At 36.8% G+C, this 24,932-nt stretch overlaps 1 protein-coding gene across 1 annotated transcript; it reads left to right on the top strand.

Moving 5' to 3' along the window:
• The first annotated feature begins 23,333 nt into the window (after nt 1-23,333).
• LOC149224383 (uncharacterized) lies at nt 23,334-24,155 on the top strand. The gene has a single exon (XM_089388169.1). The coding sequence runs from the start codon at nt 23,334-23,336 to the stop codon at nt 24,153-24,155; it is 822 nt and encodes a 273-aa protein (XP_089244295.1).
• Nucleotides 24,156-24,932: the final 777 nt, after the last annotated feature.

Below are 24,932 nucleotides of genomic sequence, written 5' to 3'. Positions count from 1 at the left end.
GTCTCATAATCACACAATGGAAATTAACACAAAATCAATTCTTCATTAATTACGCAAACTACTTACAAACTTCCTCTCGCCTTGGCCAGATCTTCATTTGATGGCCCTTCACAATTGCTGAAGGCTTACAACCTTACTGTTCAAGCCTACTCTCAATCTCAATGTGTTTTTCTCTCAAAACCCCCTCCTACAATTTAAAAAAAATCATTTAATTAAATGCTCAATCCCTTCAATTCCTCAACAAACCCCTAAATCTCTCAACATCCCTAAAGGATAGATCTTTATCCCTAAAATCCTTCAACTAATTAAATTCCCTCATATCCTTTTATTAAATAAAAAGATATTTACAAAAATCCTCACCTTCTCCTATTTTATTCAAATTAATTAATAAAATATTAAAAATTATCACACCCTCTTTTAACATATTTACAAAATAAAAAAACGCCCTTGATGCTCCTGCATCAGACTCCCCATGTAAGAAAATTCATGACCACCTAGTCATAAGTCTGGATATTTCCTCCTGGATCCCAAATTTTATTTTGTAATCTTTCCGTGCTTGTCGATTTCTTTTCTACTGTTGTTATCTGCTGTTGTCTTCCAGGTTTCCATATTTTGTGTTGTAATGCTCCACTTGCTCTGCCTTCCAAGTCTGCTACAGTCTTTCTTTTGTTGCTTCTCTTTTGTCTTGCTACTGCTGGTCTCTTCCGGGATTCTTTCGTCATCAGTCTTCTGATACTTTCAATCTCTTGGTCTAATAAATCTCCCGGCTGTTGATTTCTTGTTGCCTGCTGAGCTAAGACGGCTTGCTCAGTTTTTACTTTCTCTATCTGTACTGTCACTTGCTGACATCTTGCTTCTTTGCTTGTTTCTGTTCTGACTGCCACCCGATCATCCATACCCTCTTGTCTTCTGGAACAGAAAACTTCTTCTTCCTTCATTTGACTGCTCAACTGAGTCAAATGTTCTGCAACAATACCTGCATTCACAAAACACTTGTTAGAATAAAAATCAGAAGGCATCAGTGCCTTGTCCTCCTTTGCCAGCACTTCAGTATGCTGTTCTGAATTCTCCTCCACTATCAGCATATCAGTATGCTGATTCTCTTTGCTCAAAGAATCCTCTGTAGAATTCTCAAGACTGTCAACTAGTCTTTCTCTCACATCATCTGTATCCATGATGTCTTTCTGCTCTTATTCACTGTACTGAACTCTGCCTTCTACTGCAATCTCTTTGTCATATTCCGAATTCTTCAACAAATATTCTAGCAATGCAATTTCTCTGTAGCATTGCTGAAGCATATCATCATCACCTGCATTCATACATAAATTTTCAGTTTGCATAAAATGTTCAACAGTATCAGCTGTTACTTCCCTTAATTGCGCTTCAGACTGCTTCTCTTCTTCAGCATCCACAAGAATTTTCTCTTGTATTGTAACAACAAAAGCATCACTGCTTTCTTTTTCAGAGTACTTATCATTTTTTTCTTCCTCTGTCTTCATTCCCTTGTGAGATTTTGTTATCTCAGCATCGATCTGAATAGCCTTCAGATTCAACTTTTCTTGAACAAACTCTAAAGCTTGTTCATCTCCCTGCACTGTACTTGCAAACATACACAACTCATTAGTTTTTAAATCACAAGATTTTTTAGTCTTGACTGCTTCCTCCAATTCCTTCTCTGGCTCAAGAACTCTAAGTTCCTTTTTTAACAAGGCAATCACAATTTGCCTCAACCTCCTCTGCAATTGTTGCCAAACCACTCTCTTTCCCTTCAGTGGAAAGAGCCATTTCCTATTCTGATCTTCCTGCTCTTGCAGCCATTCCTCTAGTACCTGCAATTGCACTTTCATTACTGCAATCTCTCTTTCTCTGACTTCTGCAGTCATCTCATCGCTGTGGCATTCCTTTGAACCTCTTCTTTGATCCTACATGATCATCTTCTCCATGAGTTTCTCACTCACCATGAGTTGTACTAGCCTCTACGACAACAATCTCTTCTGTTGTCACTTACCTCACCAAGCTCTCCTTACTCAGTCTTTTGGTAAGTACTTGGTTCACTGCCTCTTGAACCTTTTGAGCACTCTCTCTGCTCTCTTCAGGCTATCTCTTCAACTCACCTTCTTCTTTAGGACACTGCAACTTTCCTCCTTATTCAGCCTTTAGTTGAATGCCAGGTTCACTGCCATCATCTTCTCTGCAACCATAAACTTCATTTACAAATTTCAAATCAGAAAATCATCTCACCTCTTAAGATCTTGCATGATCTTTTCCTCCCTGCAATCCTGTTCACTTGTGTAGTTTTCATATCAAATTTAAAACTCTGATCTTCCTTTCATCATTCATCATACAGTCAAAAATACATTTCAGTTCTCATTCAGAAAATAAACATTTTTCAATTCAACAGAGCCAAGCTCTGATACCAAAATTGACGCAGGCAGGGCCTGCAATACCCAGGATCTCCATAAGTTTGTCCATGACAAATTCCATTTCAATAAATTCCCAATCAAAACCTCCAATTTGACCCACAGCGATCTCAACTTTATCTTTCAATCGCTGGCAATTTCAACAACTTGAATTTCCTTTTTAACCAATACAATCTCAATTTCTAATTGATATAAATGAGATCTGGGTATAAGCCCAAAATCATGAAGCAGTCATGAAATCTCAATTTCACTAAAAAGAATCATATAATGCGCTCTTATTTAATGTGGCACACATACCTCACATCAACGGGATTTGTTTGATTGAATACCAGCGTACAATCACCCCAATTTAAACCGAGTTCAAAACACTAATGATCTAATTCAATATCGTGTTCCCACGGTTCTTTCCAACAGGTATCTCTCGGCTGTACGCTACCTTAACTGCGCTTCTGTCTATTACACACTATCTTCAAGCGTGACTACTTTGCCGGTTGCTCAGAAGGTTGCTCGCCTCTCAGGTGGTCAAAGAACCAGGGAATGCCACACATGTAATATATATACTGACTGATTATCAACTGAAGCTCGGAATTCGACAAAGCACAATGGAACTCCACGCATATGAATGTTCACGGCTTAAAAAGACGCCAAGCGGAGATAGTAAAGCCATTCGTCCCTCTCTATATACAGCGCAGTCCTGTTCAATGCTTCAACACACAATTTGAATAAAATTTTTCTCAGACATACAAGTTAATAGGATCCCTCGATATCCACAATTCAATCATAACAAAGAATTAAACATGCATATACAGCGTTTAGGATTCGCTGTCCGCCCACTAAGTTTAATACAGAGTTAAATATATATCAAAGGAGAATCAATGGTGCCATGTGGAGACTGCGGAAGTTCTAAAATCATTACATAGACTTTCCTTTAATTAACATTGCCATTATTCTGTGCAAAACAGAGGATTTTCATCTGATTGTAATGAAATGAAATTAGAATGTCGGTTCTAATACACACAGTCAAATAGTAAGCTCTGCAAATTCAACTGCGTCTTCAACAATTGTCGATCAGTCTCCTATGGATTCGACTGATACTCCATTCCTGCATCTTTAACTTACAATTCCTCTACGCTGATAGCAACAAACAAATATCGATGTCATTTCTTAACTCGTCTTCCTGCGCTTCACAGGTTTCTCGGTCTCGGTGTTCTTTACACAGCACTGAGCAATACATTCAGATAAAAAAACAAGTCGATATTAGAATCGAACCCCTCTGACAAATTTCTCTGTTCAATGCAGGTTCTTGCTACATGGCATTCCAAACATAAATCGAATTCTTCAATTCTGGATTGTTGTACACAAACATCGATTCAATAGGTCGATGGATATTCAACCATTAATGTTAACTGAACATGTTTCTTCATCAATCAACCGATCTGACATTTTTTTATCAAATCGATTTTTCTCAACATTAATTCTCCATATAGATTTGTATTAACAACAATTAAATTCAAAATAACCGAGCCCTACAAACCCCGCAGACTCAGTACTTTGGATTACAATCAATCCCACAAAATTGTCACCCAATTCAATGCGTTCAACTTTCCACAAGTTTATGTCATAATTTTAACCATGTCAGTCATCGATTATTTCAGATCGATCCCACAATCTCTCACAAAATTCGACTTATTTAATCTCATACAATTCAGAAACAACGGTCTCATAATCACACAATGGAAATTAACACAAAATCAATTCTTCATTAATTACGCAAACTACTTACAAACTTCCTCTTGCCTTGGCCAGATCTTCATTTGATGGCCCTTCACAATTGTTGAAGGCTTACAGCCTTACTGTTCAAGCCTACTCTCAATCTCAATGTGTTTTTCTCTCAAAACCCCCTCCTATTTATACAATTTAAAAAAAATCATTTAATTAAATGCTCAATCCCTTCAATTCCTCAACAAACCCCTAAATCTCTCAACATCCCTAAAGGATAGATCTTTATCCCTAAAATCCTTCAACTAATTAAATTCCCTCATATCCTTTTATTAAATAAAAATATATTTACAAAAATCCTCACCTTCTCCTATTTTATTCAAATTAATTAATAAAATATTAAAAATTATCACACCCCCTTTTAACATATTTACAAAATAAAAAAACACCCTTGATGCTCCTGCATCAGACACTTAAAGCTGGCTCATAGCCCAACTTTGACCAAAACTTTGACTTGCTCTTTCTCCCTCATACAAGCTCAGATTTGAGTGTTGTTCACACTGTTGGAATTAGGGTGACGAGCACTTCGATCTGGTGCTAGTTTGGGAGAAATCTAGCCACTTTGAATTTTGCCCCTTTCTGAGTCCTCTAAGACTTCTGCCCGTGTCTGGAGTCCCCTAGATCATGTAGCTAAAAGGTAAGTTGTGGCATACAATTATAACATCTCCTAGAAATTTCTTACTTGGTGATCCACCGTATCTAAAATGGTAGCTCCCTATTCAAAAGAAACAACATTACCTTCTTGGGTGAGCTAATAAATTTTGAACATGTATTTATCTTGAAAATCGTAGTTTAATCTTTCGACAGATCTTACAAAGCATTCAAATCAAATATATGTATGTGTGACACAACATGTACAAGTCATTTAATGAAACAATACTCATAGGATTATTCAAAAATATATTTCTTCATGCATTTAATATCTTCTCTTATCCCCTAGCATTTGTTAGTATGACCTAAATTTCCTTAGAATCATATATTATTCCTCCCATAGGAAAACAAACATAGAGTTGAAATAAATGAACGATTAAAAATAAAGGCGCATTACCTAAATGGAGAAATTATTTGTTTATTTACTTTCTAACATAATGCTTCTTACACCATTACATTACTTCTTTGGAGTTGAAAATTGTAGAAATTCCTTGTAGATTCAAGCAACTAATTGTAATTTAATAAAACAATATACTTGAATCTACTCTACTCACTAGCATAAACAATTAAATGATTTCAAAATCATGAAGAATACAAGAGAAAGAAATCAATCAATGCATTACACCATGATTTTCCAGGGAAAAACAGAACTAAAAACCCATGCTATCTGTATATTTCATTAGTCAGGAAAAATGAGAAGATTACAGTGATTTTCTCAAGCCTCAGCAACCTCTGCATTATCTTTATCTGTCTCACAGCTTCCTAGACAAGCCTAGGCCAATACTTATCCAATTTTCTACTTGCCCAAGTCCATATTTCCTTGTGCGGTTTCCTTTGGAATTATCCCCCTATTAATTAGGGGAATTCCTCAATATGAATTGTGCAATCCTCATAAGCCTTCCTATAACTGCATGCACCACCTGTACAATTTAGATGATTATACAACTGATAGTACATTGTCCCTCAGCTCCAACATCAACTGGGTAACTCTCATAGTTAACATGCATGGGTTATTTATGAGCGAATCGTGAGTTAACTGCTTGAACGGATGAAGCAACACTCCACTGATTGACCTCCTACTAGTTCCTCCATCAGTTGGAACTAGTTTAATTAACTTTAACTCAGTTAAACTGAATTAATTGATTACAACTCAAAATAAACTCAATCAGGGCTCCATTAATGTAGGAGACACTCTACATGACTCAAGTTATACCCTCAACTCAAATTAACTGAACCAACTAAGTCAATTTAACTTACTTAGCTCATAAAAGTTGTCTTGCGGTACAATTTTATTCCTAATTTAATTCAAGGACAAAATTAAATCAAGATTTTCTTGTTGCATTTTCAACAAAAACCTCAAGAATGTAGGTGAACCTCATTAGTCTATATGTTTACAACACTCCTCTTAAATACCTAGTTGGAGAAAGATAATACCAAATCCATTAATATTTGCAGTCTTTGATACCAAAACTATAAAGGACTTCGAGAGAAATAATTTATTTTTTTCCCTACCATGTTAGATATCTTATTAGGGTGCTCTTAATTTATTGAACTAGTGCTTTGTTCAATTCATGAGAATTACCTATTTTTTCCATTAACACTCATAAAAAACATGTCAAGATAAGTGAAAGGAATTGTAACAATCCCAAGATTTTGAATAAGTGATAGAATTTATGGAATTCAATGTTTTATAACTCTACGTGTGCCCTATATCATCCCATTACTTTCTAACTAAACCTCAACATTTAGATACATCTGAATTCATCAAGAGTTATATGGAGTGTCATTTTCCATGGATATTTCCTCAAGAGTAATGCAAGGTGGATCTTCTAATCCTTGAATTTCCCTTGCTTTAAAAGGTTCACATTTGACTTTTATGGGATTTCCATGGAGTAGCCCCAAGTTATTGGTGGCAAAGTATGTGACTTTTCCCTACTTTAAATAGTTAACATTTAGACATCAATATTTCCGTAGAGGCTCCACAAAAGTATTACCTAATGAGCTCATAGATTCGCTAACAATGAAGGAGTGGTACTGATCAAACCTAATTTTTCCTAGTGGAAAAAACTTCAGGCAATTTGATGCAATATCAATAAGAATATTTTGGGGACTCCCTAATGGTAAGGTTTGATTCTTATGAAAAATAACTAGGACAAAGTCTAGGGTTATTCTTTTCATAAGTCATGATTCTTTATCTCAAGCTTTATCTCAAGATTCCCAATATAGTGACTTGGGGTACTTCTAGGAAACCATCAAAAATACTTTGTAGAGACAAACAAGTACAAGGGATTTAGAGACAAAACATTTATCACTTGGACATATTTATTCAATGAGCTATGTGTGTTATTTTTATAGGATTTATATACATAAATAAAGGAACACTAAGATATATTCATGAATACCTTTGTGTTACCCATATCCAATCGGAATGACTTTGGAACCTTTACCCCCTTTCTAGAGGGCATTCTATTAAGAGGGATAACTTTATTGCAAGAAAATTTTCCAACTCGTTTGACACATGTTCATTAATGGTGTTCAAATCCATTAGAGGAGGGGACTCTTGTGAGGATTTTTCTTCATGTTAATCACATCCAGAAAGTTTAAGGTTTCTTATAGGTAGAGGGAGTAGGGACACCAAGTTAATAACCAACTCTACTTTTAATTTTGACTTAGACTCCTAACTACTCTTTTTTTGGGACTAGAGGCTAGAACTTGGACACTAACGATGCCTTGCAATATTTTTTCGACAATAATTGAAGCGAGTTCTTAAAAAATTGACTAGCCTTTCAAAAAATATGGATTAAAAATATTCCTCTTAACTTCTTATAGTTGGAAGTGCACATATTCCATATCCTCCATTCTCACTTCCAAATCATCAACTTCATCAAGAATATCCCCTTTTAGGGCATGTTTGCCTAAGGCATCCATACATATGAAAAATAAGAAATCTAAAAGGGATCTTTACGTAATGAATTTCGTGATAATATGAACAAATCCTCACCTAGATATCAATATGTTCATGGAAACCATCTCCCATGTTCATTTTGACACTAAGATTAGCCATAAAACTCCTATCTAGGGAATGTGTTTCTTCATCTACATCCAACATCTTAGTCTACCTATTCCCTATCATATTTAAGGCCATCTTTGACAAAAAATCCAATGTAAGAAAACGCATATTCAGCCATAATAGATAGATGCCATCCCTGTCTCCCATTGGACCATACACAATGGTCCAATTTTTAAGGGGTGAAATGTTGCTATGCCAATACCATTTCCCCTCCAAGATGTTTTCTTTGCACTTTATTTTTTGAAAGAAATAAAATAACATATCCTATGGAAAATTATTGTAAAATAGGAGAATAACCAAGTTATTGTTTCATTCCTTTCCCACACACATGCTGATATGTTTTTCAGAGATAGCTCTACCATGAAATTTTCGTAACAATATTGTTGGTTAATAGAGTTGAGCATGCCTCATCACCACTTCTTTACTCAATGTTAGCTTCCTTCCTTTTACTCTCCACTTTACACATTTAGGCTTCCTTATCCTCTCTATAACCCCTTCCTCACAACCTCGTGTAACCATCTCCTTCTAATCCAGATTGGATCATTAAATTGTTTTTCATCCATCTCAATGCATTCAAAGTGGAAAGAGTGGAGGAATAAGCTAAAGAGACTGTTTTTATTGGTGGAACCAAGTTTGGCAAACACAAGGCCTAAACCTTCTGAGATATTTTTGAGGCATCAAACAACATTTTTTAAGGGTAAAGAATTTCCTCTTTAGTGAAACAACTTTTCATGCTATTCTACACACAAAAACCTTTCCAACAACATAAGAATCATGTCAATTGGAGTTCGTAAGAAAAAGTTATGCCACTCAGAAGTTGACCTTCATATTTTCACCACCATGATTGAATCAGATGCCACATCAGCCCCATTATTCATGAAAAAGGGGCTAGCCATGTGATGATGATGTAAAATATATAGAGAAGTCTATATTGTAACTTTGTTTAAGAGTTGAGGTATTCAAACTTAACCACTAGTAGGCTATCGGATTGTGTTATAATCAGGCTACTATGAGGAAAAGAGGTTCCATTCTTTCAAGTGCATTTGTTCCATAGCTGAGCAAAAATAGCTAAGAGGGATAGGAGGTAGAGCACACAAAGAGGATTTCTGCACTATAACAACCCACGGGCCATACAACATACTTCTTTGTACTTGCAACCATCTTTCCATTAAGAGAAAGAGAGCAGAGCGACCTCACCTTCCATTTGGGTTTTTCTCTTGAAAGGGTTTCCCAAATAATGTCTTGTTTCAAATGTGTGTGTGTGTGTGTGTGTGTGTGTGTGAGCCTTTTGATTTTTTTTTCTCTATTTTCTGCACAATTTTCATTCACTTGCATGCATTATTAACAAAAAATCGACATATCCAAAAATCTAATAAAATTGTAAAAGTGTGGAATTTCACATTTTAAATATAATTTTATCATATATGTTTTGACAAACTATCGAGTGGAATATCCACGACAGTCTATAGATCACCTTCGCACCTTCCCCCTTCTCATTGACCTTAGTGATAAAATATTAAAATATGAAGAATGTGTTCCCTGCATGTTTGCTAAAATGACAAGGACAACCTACAATTAGTTGAGAATTTTCTCATTTGAATGAGAGCAATTTATCCTTAAGTTAATTGATTTTCAAATTAGGATTTAGTCAGTGTTATTGAAGAGTGAAATAGAAATTGATTTCCTCTTCAAAAGAATAATAAGGATTGGTGTAAGTTTATACTTTTCCTTATAGACCTTCAAATACAAATGAGGTCTTGTATCCCTATTTCAATCACATAATTTAATTCAATATATTTTCATTTTATTAGTATTAGAAAAATGCAATGACTATGAAATAGATAATAAGAATGACCACTATAGCCCAAGATGGTGAGAACTAAAGTAGTTTATATACGCATAAACATATGCACATGAAGGAAACATCATTTGACACAACATGAACATGATAGATATTATAATTGTGGGGAATAACAATTGGGTCTTAACAAAGAGAGCTTCTAATGTTGCACCATCCATTTCCCTTTTTCATAATGGAATTACATATAAACATGCAATGATTGAGCTACATAGTCACCAAGGTTGTAAAATAAAAGTTGTAGTTATTTCTAACATTGAAATGGTCATTTCAGATTCCAATAAAATCATTTGAAAAATACCAAAGTGTCATTTTATAACAAAAACATTCCTCCTCCAAGTCTTAAAATCTCATTTTGTAGGAAAGTCTCAAAATATATTAGTATTTCTGCTAATGTAAAAAATAAAAATTCAATCATCAATTTCTTGAAGAAAAAAAAACATAAATTTATAACACACCCCAAAAAAAAAATTCATATCTTCTTCTTAGTTAAGTCCGTTGTGCAAACATTTGTGACATAGCCTCTTGTCAACTTTTATTTGAATTATAAATTTGATTACATTTTAAAAATGCAAGAAATCACACAAAACCCTCCCATAATAAATTAATAGGAGAAATCTTCAAAAAAAATTGAAAGATATCCTAAATCATGTTATTCCTGACTTTTTAGTCAAGTTAATATATTTGTAAAAAAAAATTATTTTAGGTTTTAAAACCCTCTTGTGTAAATATAATTTCCAACCACCAATATCCAAAAAACATCTCATCTATTAATATTCTTTAAATATGATCTCTCTTTCTTAACTCACAAAATTATATCTATATATATATATATATATATATATAACAAAAACTCATCTACTAACAATTTTTAAATATTCATCCCACCCTCTAAACATCCTATAAAATTAATCATATACAATATGTCTCATCATACTATAGCGCAACATACTCCTTACACTTCTTGATCTCAACAATTCGACATTGAATCCAAAGTCTAGGATCTCACTTAATCCTTGGTCATCACACACTTCGAGGGCTTGATGTCCTTCTCTAAAGCACCCTTGCCATGATAGTAGGTTGCATCATTATACAATTCCCAAATTAAACTTTTCATCGTTGTTGATTATGTTGGAACCCATGATCCTATGAACTGATTAATAGCCCATTATGAATGTGAGTGAATATTTGTATAGTTATGTCCCTCTACTCCATTGCAGTATATATGGGAGTTGGGCTTTTATATTCGTTATTCTCATTTTCTTATGTAAGATTTTTCAATTGGTGGCATACGAGATACAACTTTCCACACGCAATGAGCTAAACCAATCCAATGGTGCCAATGCATACTAGATCTGCTCATGAGCCCACTCAACTAATCCATAGAGGTTATTCTTTATGTTTGTTATTTGTTATGAACATAGAGACTAACCTTGGAACTAATGTAAGGAAGCCAAAAACAACAAAACATTGCTCAAAATATTTTTAAATTCATAAGCCGCAGATTACAAGGGTTCTTGTTTAGTATTTTCTCCCAAGTTGGAATTTGAACAACTAAAGCATGATTTCTTTCTTCTTTCCTTGATTGATCTTTCAATGCTCTATTGTTTTACAAGTGGGAATATTTTCAGTTCTACAATGCTATCATACTAAGCCAAATTCTGTTATGCCTTCTATTTCTTTGCAACAATTTTTCGGCTAGAACAACAAATTAGTAGATAGACATCGGGGCATTAGAACCATTCACAAGCAGGCACATCATTCTCTTTTTGCAAGACATTAGCTAATTTCCATCCTAAAATTTGCACTAATATCTTCAACTGAATTTTTTTTGTTAGAGTAACTCCCACTAAGCATTGGAGTTTTTCCCGATTGTTTGCCATCTAACTGAAATATTTGGAAGGATGCACCGGGCCTTCCTTATCCTTATAACTCTAATGGAATCAATCATTACATAACATATCAAATCTACTAAAGTGCCTAGGATTGTACACCTCTAGTTCAATACTCAATATTGTTTCCAAAGTTGCAAAACTTCAATATACAACCATGGATATTGATTAGGTGTTCAAAATAACATTATATTTGATCCTTTGCCAATAACTCTTCTCTTTTGGTCCAAAATTCCCCTCAAATAGAAATTTTCTCATTAATTGGAACTTAGTTACATTCTTACATGCAAGTCTATTTCTCATTAAACTTTGAACACAATTTACCTTTGTAATAAATGGAATCCAAGTTGAGTTATTATTCTTTTCAATCGATTTCCTTAAAAGTTGCTTGTTGATTTTTGCTATAAGGATGGCAACATATCATTTATTCGGTTCACTTCACCCTGATTTGAACTCTTTTCATAAGAATCAACTTCATCTTTGGTTAGATCAATTTTTGCAATCATTTTGTTGATTTCACTTTCCAACATATGTGACATATTTTCCTTGGCAAGTTGACTCCTCTTGCACGTAAGTTAGTTTCCTCTTCCAAGTGGATGTTACCTTTGTTAGTATACTACTAGTAGATTTGTTTGACATAATCATTTCCTTTAATTTCAGGGTCCACCACTTCAATGAAATTTTCCTTTTTCTTCAACTCATGTTCATTCATCACTTATCCATTTGATTCTCTATGGTCAATGGATCCAAGTCGCTTAGGAATCTGTTGTGGCCAGCAACAACCCCCCCCCCCCCTAGTTCATTTAAGTGTTGGCCATAATACTTAAATGAATGGGGACCCTTAGTTAATTTTTAGAAAAAACAAGAGTTTCCTTCCCTCAAGATAAGGTTACCATCATGGGCTTAGGCAGGTCTTTTGAACATTTTAAAACCTAAGTCTATGATAAAGAGAAAATCTTTAAAGTTGCATTGCAAAAGATAGGAAATACCTCCATTCCTCTTTAAATATCGATATGCGCAAAATCCTCGTGTTAAGAATGTCATCGCGTCGCAACAAAGTAATCCTCATAAAGAAAAACTTAAAGATTCACCGATCTGCGATAACACTGATCGCAAGATCGCATATCACAGAAATGAACCGACAGGATTTGGCAAACATCAAAGTTCTGCGATCTGCGATGTTGCGATCACTGCGATATTGCAACTGTGTGATTTGCGATGGTGCGATTTGCGATGGGGCAACTTGCGATCGCGCGCTATGCAAGCTTACGTAAGCAAATCATAAATCACTCCAGTACGAATCCTTCGGGCGCGCCATTCAAAGAAAAAGCCACTTACCATAATCTGACTTGAAATCATGCGCTTTTAATGATAGTAAATGAATTAGTTGTCAGTTATTAAGTGAATTAAAGACGGGTGCCTTTGTAGAGATTTACTTCACGTAAGGTGGCATATTTGATACATCTGTTGCATTTAAAACTCTCCCATCACCCTTCTGGATCAATCATTTCCATTTCACTCGTAATATGTAGGAACGAAGAGCTAAGACGATTCAAACACAGATGCAGGAAGAAATGGGAAAGAAACACAAAGCTCAAAGCTCCGAAGCAAAGGAAAAGACAAAGGAGATGGCACCTTTGTATACAGACACAGCCTGTAACAAAGACGCGGGAATATCAACATGGGAAAGCATGTACAGGCTGCTGGAAGAGGAAAATCCCAGAATAATGAAAGTTGTTGCTTCTGTGGGCTCACACCGCTCTTCTGAGGCGTCCTTAGAAGACCTAGCATGTTCATTTCTTCACAGAATAGCGGCAAGACCCAAAATCCTACCATATATGGATATGATCAAGTGGATATTGGATGATGCAGACATGAACAACAGACAATTCAAAGTTCAAGGACACAGGCTCATCGGATCGTTTGCTGCGCAAGACTTGAAGCTTATGTATCATCTTCCCGAACCACAAATGACCTATAATGCTCAATTAGTTAAGAAGTTTGCGGCGGGGAACCCAGACCTATCAGATACCACCAAAGATTGGTCTAGGAAAGAGGAGCCACTCAAAAAGGACAAAAACGGTATGTACAGCACTCGTTCCCTCACCTCTCCATATTGTTTTGTTGCGGCCATGCTCTGTAGGTTATTTGGTATGCCGGATATCAACAAGTTTTTGTCTGAATGGCTACCATTAATTGATGCTGCCACAAACGCCGATATTGTGGATTGGGCCAAAATTCTTTCTGATAATCTTTACACGGCTGTTATCAATTACCGGTCTAAAAGATCCTTGTCTCAAAGGGTCTATCCTCCTTTTTATCTATCTGCATATGTTATGGATTCTGTTTGTCTTGTGTCTAAATTCCCTATTATGGGTTGGAAATGGACTACCTAAGACCCATTGCCTATCCATGTCTATCATAAGGTGTTATGGGATTCTCAGTTTGCCCCTCACTTCTATCAGATTTGCCACGGGCTTATTTTTCCCTTGTATAGAATAATGTATGATAAAGACCCCCCGAGGTGCTCTCCCGAGGCACAAATCGACATCATCCCCATCGCGAGATGGTTCGGGGAAGAATGGTTTACTTATGTTAGAGTTTTTGGAAGCATTGTACCTCCACATGTCCTACCTCTATATATCCCTAATAAACGTTTGGCTCGGAAAATTGCTTATCAAACTTGTTCAGAAGGCGGTCTGACCAAAGACCTAAAAGACAAAAAGAAGGCCATATGGCCTCAATTTCTTGTAGCTTGTGGGGCCTTCTCATTGTTCGATGTAGGACACGCTTTCGGCGAAGTGGAGAATGTGACGTGTCTTCAATTATTTAAATTCCCAGCAAGGCCATTTGACCCAAATGATATCGCCCAAGAGTTCACCACGAACGTCAAAATAAGAGTGTTCTCTGGGAAGAAAGATTTGTTTGATGATCTATTTCAGAATAGAAGTTCGCTCCAAGAAGTTTTGCGAGAAGCTCGGTCGAGGTTGTCTCCAGATGACCTCCAAAGATTCATGTTATACAGGGAAAGAAGGCTGGCCAGTATTCCGCTAGAGAAGCTGCGACTGCCCGCTAGAGAACCAACTCCGAGCATTAGCCTCAGCAAAAACTCTAGCACTTCCAGATCTAAATCCAATACTGCACAAAGAGCGCCTGAGCATCCTAAAGAGTCTGGATACGACCAAGGAAAAAGCGAAGAAACAACTAAGGATACAGCTCAGTCAAGTGCAATGTCTCAACAACAAGTTATCGCCTCCCCGCCAAGAGATGTCCCCCCTCCTGTCATCGAAGCACCGCTCGTCACAATAGAATTGGACAAAGAATGGAAAACATTCAATGAATTGATCAATCTTGAAGGGCAAGCCTTAAAAACACCTGTGAACAATACATAGGTAGTGCAAGAAGTGGTCTCGACCATAGTCGGCAGTGTCACAGAAACGGAGCATTTTCCCATCGCTCCACCTTCTGAGCTTCTACTTAATGTAGAATAAATTTCCCCACTTGATGTATTCTATAGTCCCCAACACAAAGCAGTTGTAAGGAGGCAGAGGAAGAAAAGAAAACTAGAAAATACACTGCCACAAGATGCCGAACAGTTGGATGTCTTATGGAAAGACCCCAATAATAACCCAACTGAAAACCTCACTAAGTTGTCTCAGATCGCAGGAGCATATGCTTCTGCAACTATTGATAAGGCATCAGAAGTTCAGCAGCTATTGAAAGAACAAGAAGACCAGATACAGCTGCTACAACAACAGTTGCAACAAGCCAATGCTAACACTGAAGCTTCCAAACAGCTCGAGAAGCTGCAGGAAGACTTTCAACAGATGCAGATAGGCTATCAAAGAAGTCTCGACGAAAAAGGAAAACAATTGCAGACTTTACAAGAAATGCATAAGGATGAACCTAAGCTGGCAGAATTTGTTTCAAAAACTATTGGCTTAAATGAGCAACTACTGCAACAACAGGAAGAGTTTGGACGTAAAATAGCACAGTGGAGTCACTATTGCAAGCTGAGCGATAAAATCACCAATCAGGTGGTAGATTTGCGGAGTGACTATGATCAGACTGACAGAAGGGTGACGGAATATTTAACTTGGCAGGATGATGATGAAGGAAGAAGAGCAGGTGCACCCAGGATAAACGAAAACCATAAAGAACTGCTCTTTAAAAGATGGGACGATCAAATCAGGCAGGCGGAGCAAGCAGCGGAGACAGCGGCTACACAGGCAAGCATTCTCATCGACTGTGTAAATGAGAATTTACACAGGGCCAATTTAATCGCAGAAACCACCCTGGGGTATCTACCAAAGAGTTATAACTGGAAGAAAAATGGAAGCAGAAAGCATAGGCAAAGGAGAGAGCAATCCACGCATTAGCCAGGTTGAATTGGGAATGTTACTGGACGTACTTAGTCAAGCCGCACAGCCAATGGATGACGGTGAAATGCATCACAAACGCGGCCGAAAAGATAGCGCCAACTCTCATAGATGTTGTTTTCGCAGCACAACTCAGCGCCGAAATCAGTCAACTGACTCTTCTTAAGCCTATGCTGGATACTTGCAACTTTAAGGACCAAGTTCAGAATTAGCCTTACTTAGAATGTTGTTTTTTCTTTTTAACTAGGTTAGAAAAAGGACGGTCATTTGAAAACCGCATCCTAAATTTTGTAATAATACTATTATTAGAATTAGGAAGTAGTACTTTAACCCTTCTCATGCATTTAGAGAGGGGTCCAGAAATTTGTTAAAAACTTGTCCTCAGAACATGCACTTCTGCACCCTCAGAGGAGGTTTTGATGAATGGATGGATCGAGATTTATTAATGTTTGCATTTAATGTCTGCTACTGATGTTGCACTTTTGTACTCTTAGTAGATGTTAGAACAAGTAGAGGTAAATCGTTATTGCTTGAAGCTTATGAGTGGAATCAGTCATAAATGGTACTTTTATCTCTTGGCATGTTTCTGTTCATATTCTTAAAGTGATATGTAGTTTTCAGTTGTTTATATGTTAATGCATGAATGTGTGGGTTACCATTTGGCACTTCTGTACGGTGGAGTCATTTATTTGTGCTTGATATATGAATAACTTATTATGCGATATGTTGTTCACAACTATTTTGCTTAACTTCTTACGCAGAATGGTTTATCTTAATTGATTTCTATTCTTATGATAGCTGAATGATCTTTATTACCAGTTATTGTTCGAAATCTTTTTAGATCGCATAACAGAAGAAATACACCCGGGTTAGCGTAGATTAGATGTGTTGTTTCTCATTAGATTACAGTAGCATAGAGTTAGTTTAGAAGTTTGATTTAAATTAGATTAAAATTACCCTTAGATCAACAGCATCCAACTCTACACACACACACACCCCTTAGATTGGGAAACTGGTCCCATCATCCCCAGTCGGACCCGCTATACCAAACGGATAAGGAGCTGCCAACCAAGGTCCGGACCGGGTGGGTATCCCCCTTGTTGTCGACCCGATTTTCGGGGCTTCAACAGAATCACATCAAATTCCTTCTATATTATACGAAAATGTACATTAATGTCACTTAGAATGAAATTTCTTCCCACAACAATACTCTTGTGTGCCTATCGATTTTTTCTAAACGCAACTGGATTTTATGTTCATATAATATATTGCTTTAATATATTCCTCTTGACAAAGTTGTTTGTTATAAAACCTTGTGCGTATCTCAAGGAAGCATACCCTTGTGTAATGCTTACTACACAAAAAATAATCATTTTTGAAGCATAATGTTCATACTTGTAACTTTGAGTTCTTTGTATAGACCTTTCAGAAATGAAATTTCATGTGTGAAGAGTTTATATTCCAATATTGGATTTATTTAGTTAGAGAGTTATGTGGAGGAATACCCAACCTAGTACTTTGAAATCATGTGAGGCCAATGCTATCATCTAATCATTTTCATTAGAATTAGACCAATAATTTAAGATATGATGGATAAAAATTTATATTCTACCTTATAGACCTTCAAACAAATGAGGTCTTGTGTCCCTATTCAATCACATAATTTAATACTCTAAAATCATGTGAGGCCAACCCTATCAACTAATCTTTGTCGTTAGAATTAGGCCAATAATTTTTTATATGATGGATAAAAGTTTATACTATGCCTTATAGACCTTCATGTACAAATGAAATAGATCATAAGAATGACCATTATAGCCCAAGTTGGCAAGAACTGAGAACTAAAGAAATTTATATATGCATAAACTTATGCACATAGAAAGAAACATCACTTGACATAAAGATGAACAAAATACATATTATTGTTATATTAGAGAAGTGCAATGACTATGAAATATATCATAAGAATGGCCACTGTAGATGAAGTTGGTGACAACTAAATTAGTTTATATATTCATAAAATTATGCACATGGAAAGAATCATCACTTGACTTAGATGAACAAGATAGATATTAGAATTGTGGGAAATAACAATTGGGTCTTAACAATGAGAGCTTCTAATGTTACACCGCCCATTTCACTCTTTCATTGGACACACAATAATTGAGCTACATAGTCACCAAGGTTGCAAAAGAAAAGTCATAGTTATTTATAACCTTGAAATGGTCTTTTTACAATGCAATAAAATGATTTGAAAAATGTCAAAAAGTTATTTTATATCCATAAATCATAGTAAACCCATGATTAATAATCTCACCGACTAAAAAATCAGATCACACAAATTTGGATAATTTTTTTTTTTTTCTAAAATCGTGCATATTTTCTATGGTTTCCATAGTTGCAATGTGCAATATTGTTTAAAGTATATGACAACAAAACAAAATGTGCATAGGAGCAATCGTTCCCTCCATCAAAATATATGTCACTCTCTATTGTCATGTTTTATATTTCTCAGGAAGTCTTCAATTTAACGGGTGATGAATAATTTCATTACACATTGTGTTTTGTTATGCATGATTTCCATTTTTAATCATTGTTTATAATCTTATAGCAGGAAAAGTATGGATGTTGCGGAGCTTCTTTAACTATTATTCCCTTCCACTTCTAACAATTTTTTCAGCAAATCCATACCCTCTAGACACCCAACATTTCTAACCATTCTTCTGCAACATGGGGGGAAAGTCTTTCTTGGATTTGAAAATATATATCCAACTGCTCTTTTACAGATCACCCATGAAATAGTGACTCACTGATCAACATTTCTGCAACTATGCATCCCATTGACCAAACATCCACTGCAAAAAAATTGTATGAGGTGCATCCCAGCAGCAATTCAGGATCTTTGTACCACAAAGTAACGCACTTATTGTATTTATTGTTCTTAATAACTCCATGCTCAGAGTCTTTTGTCATGATAGCCATGCCAAATTTTGCGATCTTGAGGGAAGTGGTTTCTTTGTTTATCAAATAGTTAGAGGGCTTATGGTCCTTGTGTGTAACACCCTTGCTATGAGAATAAGTCACACTGTTGCAAAGCTACCATAATAACCTTTTGACCATCCCTAATCTGTGATGGAACTCAAAAACCCATGAACCCTACCGTACATGTAGAAATGGAAAAAAATTTCCATGGCCAAATCGATATACTCCATTGCAATGTATACAAAAATTAGGTCTCTATACCAATCACAACCTTCAATCTTTTTGCATTCAAAGAACCCACCACATACTTAGACTCAGAAATTTTAACAAATATTCGTCCCTCGACATGACATTACTGTAAAGAGAAATTTTAAATTTTCATAGCCACTATCTTCCTTATATTAACATTCTTGGCCTTTGAAACAATGCTAAAAACTGTAATTTCAATAAAATTTGAAGCCTCTATATGGAATTTAATTTTGAATGTATCGAAGAGGACACATAACAAGAAAGACAAACATACAAAGAAATCATCGATTATCGAATGGACTTGGCATGACTAAAATTCAAGGGTCTTATAATTTTTATCAACCATTTTTAACCATCCAAAGCGGAGTGCTAGTTTTGCCATTTTGAATTTCAATCGGACCTTTGCTTCTCGTAGTTTGTTCTTTGTACTAAAACACAATTTCAACCTCTTAAAAATAGGTTTGTAATTTATTTATATATAAATGTGTCGAAAGTGTAGTAAATTTAATTTTCTAAAATTAATCACTTTAGTGAATATTTTATTTAGTAATTATCATATATAATATATTTATTTATATTTTTGTTTTTTGTTTGTCAAGTTGTGTAATTCTCTAAGTTTGACCTCTAGCTTGAGTAGCTTGACCTAGGGACATTTAAGCCATCAAAATCAGTCGGGGGCCACATGGGTCACACCAACTCTTACCTGATTGGATTTTTTAGCGTGTCTCCTCCCTCTAGCACATGGCACATTTTTAGCGTGTCTCCTCCCCCTAGCATAGAGCACAACCACCCGTGAGGTAGCTTGACCTAGGGACATTTAAGCCATCAAAATCAGTTGGGGGCCACATGGGTCACACCAACTCTTACCTGATTGGATTTTTTAGTGTATCTCCTCCCTCTAGCACATGGCACATTTTTAGCGTGTCTCCTCCCCCTAGCATAGAGCACAACCACCCGTGAGGTAGCTTGACCTAGGGACATTTAAGCCATCAAAATCAGTCGGGGGCCACATGGGTCACACCAACTCTTACCTGATTAGATTTTTTAGCGTGTCTCCTCCCTCTAGCACATGGCACATTTTTAACGTGTCTCCTCCCCCTAGCATAGAGAAAAACCACCCGTGAGGTTTTGATCCCGAGTCGCCTTGCTGACGCCCATCCTCAACTGGTTGTGCTAGCAAGACTTGACATTTATTTAGTTATTGTTATATATAATATATTTCATATATTTATAGTTTTATAGATAATTTTATTCATAATAAGTACTAGTTAATTTTTAAATTAATCAATATATAAAGATTTAATAAGTGTTTTTTTTAAATGAAATGCAATTCAAAAATACAAATTTCTATAATAAAAATAATTTTATTACATATAGATTTGAAATTGATTTATTTATTTAAATTACTTTAGAACATTTAAAAATAATATGAACAAGAGCATTAAAACAAAGCTCAAATGTTGGAACAAGAACACTTTTGGTAACATTTTTCAAGCCAAAAAAGAGCTAGAGGAAAAAATGGTAGACCTCCAGCAATCAATGATCAAGGATGGGCCTAACGAGGACAGACTAGCTCAGGAATCAAACCTCCAAAAGCAATGGGAAGAAAGGTTAAGACAAGAAGAGCTGCTATGGAAACAAAAATTGCGGGTGCAATGGCTAAAGCATGGGGAGCGAAACACAAGCTTCTTCCATAAATCAACCATCCAGCATAGAGCCATCAATCGCATTCTATCTCTCAAAAAGGATGATGGTGCCAAAGTCTCAACCAGAGAGCAAATAGGATCAGAGCTAAATCTATACTTTCAATCATTGCTCTCTGAGCCCAATCAAGATAGAACCCAAGCTATCAACAAAATCACCAATGCTATTCCCCCCCTAGTAACAGAGGAGCAAAACTCCCTCCTCTTAAGAGAATTCATTGAGCAGGAGATCGAAGATGTCGTATTCACCATGGCCTCTGACAAAGCCCCTGGACCAGATGGCTTTACAATAGAATTCTTCAAAGCCTGCTGGCACATTATCAAAGCTGACCTTATCAATCTGATAAAGAACTTCCACAGAACCAAGAGAGTGCTGCCAGCTATCAATGCTACCTTCCTCACCCTCATCCCCAAATCTAATCATGCTGATTCTCCTGACAAATTCAGACCTATAGCACTTTGCAACGTCATCTATAAAATCCTCTCAAAATTGATGGCCACCAGACTTAAAACCATCCTTCCCTCAATCATTTCTCATGAGCAGTCTGGATATGTTGAAGGAAGACAGATAATTGACAGCATCATTCTCAACTAGGAGGTGTTGCATTCTATAAAATCTCGAAATATCCCGGCCATGCTCATTCAACTTGACCTCTCCAACACCTTTGACAAAATCAGCTGGACATATATCAGAGAAATACTCAACGCTTTCGGCTTTAGTCAGATTTGGATAAAATGGGTAATGGAAATGGTCTCAGGCGCCTTCTTCTCAATAATGTTGAACGGAGGCCCATTACAACCATTCAGACCATCCAGAGGCATACGACAAGGGGATCCTTTGTCACCTTTTCTCTTTGTCATCATGGCAGAGGGCCTAGGAAGATCCCTATCCCAAGCGGTCCAAACAAATCAGCTTAAAGGCATCAAAGCGGCGCAACAGGGACCTACAGTGATGCATCATCAATTTGTCAACGATACAATGCTAATGGGAGCCCCCACAGTGAAGGAAGCTTGAACCTTCAACAAGGTGCTAAATACTTTCACGGAAGCCTCAGGTATGGAGATCAATCTAGCTAAATCCAAATTATTTTTCTTCAACACTTCTCTTCCTGTGCAGAGAAATCTCAGCAATATTCTCAAGATTCAGAGGAACTCCCTTCCAACCAAATACCTCGGCATACCTCTCTCAGAATACGCCCCCAAAGCTGCAAATTGGGAAGATCTCCTCAACAAAATGAAATCCAGACTAAGCAGCTGGACTCATCGAGCCCTAAACATGGCCAGCAGAATGGTACTGGTGAAATCAGTGCTTCAAACAATGCCGGCCTATATGCTCTCAGCCCTCGCAGCGCCCAAATCAGTCTACAAATCCATTCGAAACATCCAGCGGTCCTTCCTCTGGAACGAAGATTCAAAGAAGCGCAAATGGGCCCTCCTCAAATGGACAGACATTTGCAAACCAAAGCTAGCAGGAGGTCTGGGCCTAAGAGATCCTGAAATCCTTAGCAAGGCTATTGCAGCAAAAATATGGTGGAGATGGGTAGAGAATCCTAATTCCCTCTGGGGAACATTGTGGAAAGCAAAGTACACAAATCAAATACAGGACAAAGATCTCATCAGACTCACAGGCAACACTCAAGGCTCTCCCCTCTGGAACAAAGTATGGGAAAATCGACACATAGTTCAACAGCATTGCTTCTGGGAAGTGCACCAAGGCAACACTGCCCTATTTTGGGAGGATGCCTGGCAGCAACTCCATCCTCTGGACCACCCAGATTGGACTACACTCAAAAATGAAATGCAAGGGGCAGGGCTAATAAAGGTAGAATATTACTGACAACTTCAAACAGTGCGCACAACCTGGCAAAAATGGCTAGCCAAAGATCAATGGCCAACCCAAAACAACAATGGAAACATCGAACAGATCCTTCAGCAGCTAGAACAACGCAGAATCCTCACCTCGACCAGGGAAGACATCCTGCGATGGGGAAACAATTCAAAAGGAACTTTCAATCTAAAGGAAGCATATAAAATTAGCGCTGCTTCACCAGACTGGCAACCGGACCCCAGATGGCACGCCCTATGGAACAGAGGCAATTGGCCCAAAATAACTCTGTTCTCCTGGCTCGTCATGCACAACAGAGCGCTCACATGGAACAATCTACAGCGACGGGGCTTCATCGGACCCTCCAGATGCGCCCTTTGCGAGAATGAAAATGAAACGCTCAACCACATTCTCAATACATGCCCCATAGCCTGCGCGTTGTGGGAGGATATGGCTTTTAACTTCAGGCAAACCGACAGAAATAGAGACTCGATCGGTCTTACCTTGAGCAATTAGTGAATAACCATGTCCAACAACAATCTGATCAACAGAGCATGGAACCTTATTCCGGGAGCTGTGGTCTGGATCCTATGGAAAGAGCGCAATGCTCGAATATTTAAAAACTCTGCGATGACAGTGGACAGGTTAATGGAAAAATCAAGGCAGTTAATAACAGAAACAATCCACGCCATGGACATAAAGCAGCAAGAGGGGAACCTGTCTCCAAAGGACCATAGGATTATCCAACTCCTCAAACTCCAAGCCCGAACTAATCACACAGACAGGAACCAGACCACGCAAGCGGTGAAGCGGGACAAATGGGGAACATCGCCATTTCCAGCGTTCAAACTAAACTTTGATGGTGCGTCAAAGAAAAACCTGGGAAAAGCCGGGTACGACGGAGCAATCATGGACCATCTGGGGAACATCCAGCTCATCTACCATGGAAATCTGGGAAATAACACCAATAACGTTGCAGAACTGATTGCTCTCATCAAAGGCATCACCTTGGCTGACCAATACAAATTCCTACCCCTGATAGTGGAAGGAGACTCAGAGATAATCATCAAGATGATGAGGAAACTTCAAAATGGCAAGCAGGTGGACAAGATCACACCCAGCTGGAGGCTCTCGGCAATTCTGAAGGATCTGCAAGTCCATCTCACCAACATTCAAGGCATCACCTTTCAAGCAGTCAGAAGAACTGCAAACAAGTTTGCCGACACCATAGCCAATGTGGGCGTTCAGTCCAATAGTGAAGACTATCATATCCTCTGGCAAGACCTGAAGGAGGGGGGACTCAGAGAGAAATGCTATACCATAAACAGGGCAGACCAACAAGCTTAGCGAAAGCCAAGTTACTTGGATTCTTCCAAATATCCCTTCACTGACATCTATCTAAGCTGTAAGAGATCCACACAAAAATAAAAAGAGAGAGGAGAGAATGAAAGCAGAGACTAGACCTGCTAGCTTTTCAAAGGCAGACACAGGGAGGTCCCATCGACTCCCACTCTGCATCATGTATTCTATTTGTATTTTATTAATTTAAAGCCTCGCTGAACCTTAAAATATATATATATATATATATGAAACTTAATATAATTTTTAAAAATAATTTTATATGTTATATTTTAACAATTACAAAATTATTTTTAATAACAATGAGTGAATACAATGATTTTTTTATTGATTAATACTAATATAGATTTATTTAATTCTGAATCTACTAAGCTTAGACATGAATCAAATGTCTTAAGATGTAAACTTATTTTTGAGTATAGAACTTGAGAAAAAGTTTGCACTTTGAGAGATAAGTTTTCATCTTGAGAAATTTGATCGCTCTTAGGGGAGCTAGTTGAATCTATGTTAGTTTTGAACAACACACTCTCTTTGTATTTATATACACACATATTGAATTTTTTCCCTGTATGTATATATATAATTATTTTTATTATTAACATTTTTAAAATGCTATATATCAAATCAAGATTAAACATTAACATAATTACAAATCTCCATCATACCTTGAATTAGAAAGAACCTATTAATGGAATAAGATTTCTCTTACTTTCTCTTTTTATATATGTTTGATGTTAGCATCTTTTACTCAATATGCATGTTGAA

Source organism: Pinus tabuliformis, chromosome Q (genome assembly GCF_031772625.1).
Source record: "Pinus tabuliformis cultivar Carrire ecotype Pingquan chromosome Q, CPIR1, whole genome shotgun sequence".
NCBI classification, from domain to species: Eukaryota; Viridiplantae; Streptophyta; class Pinopsida; order Pinales; family Pinaceae; genus Pinus; species Pinus tabuliformis.
This window is presented reverse-complemented; position numbering and strand designations above follow the sequence as displayed.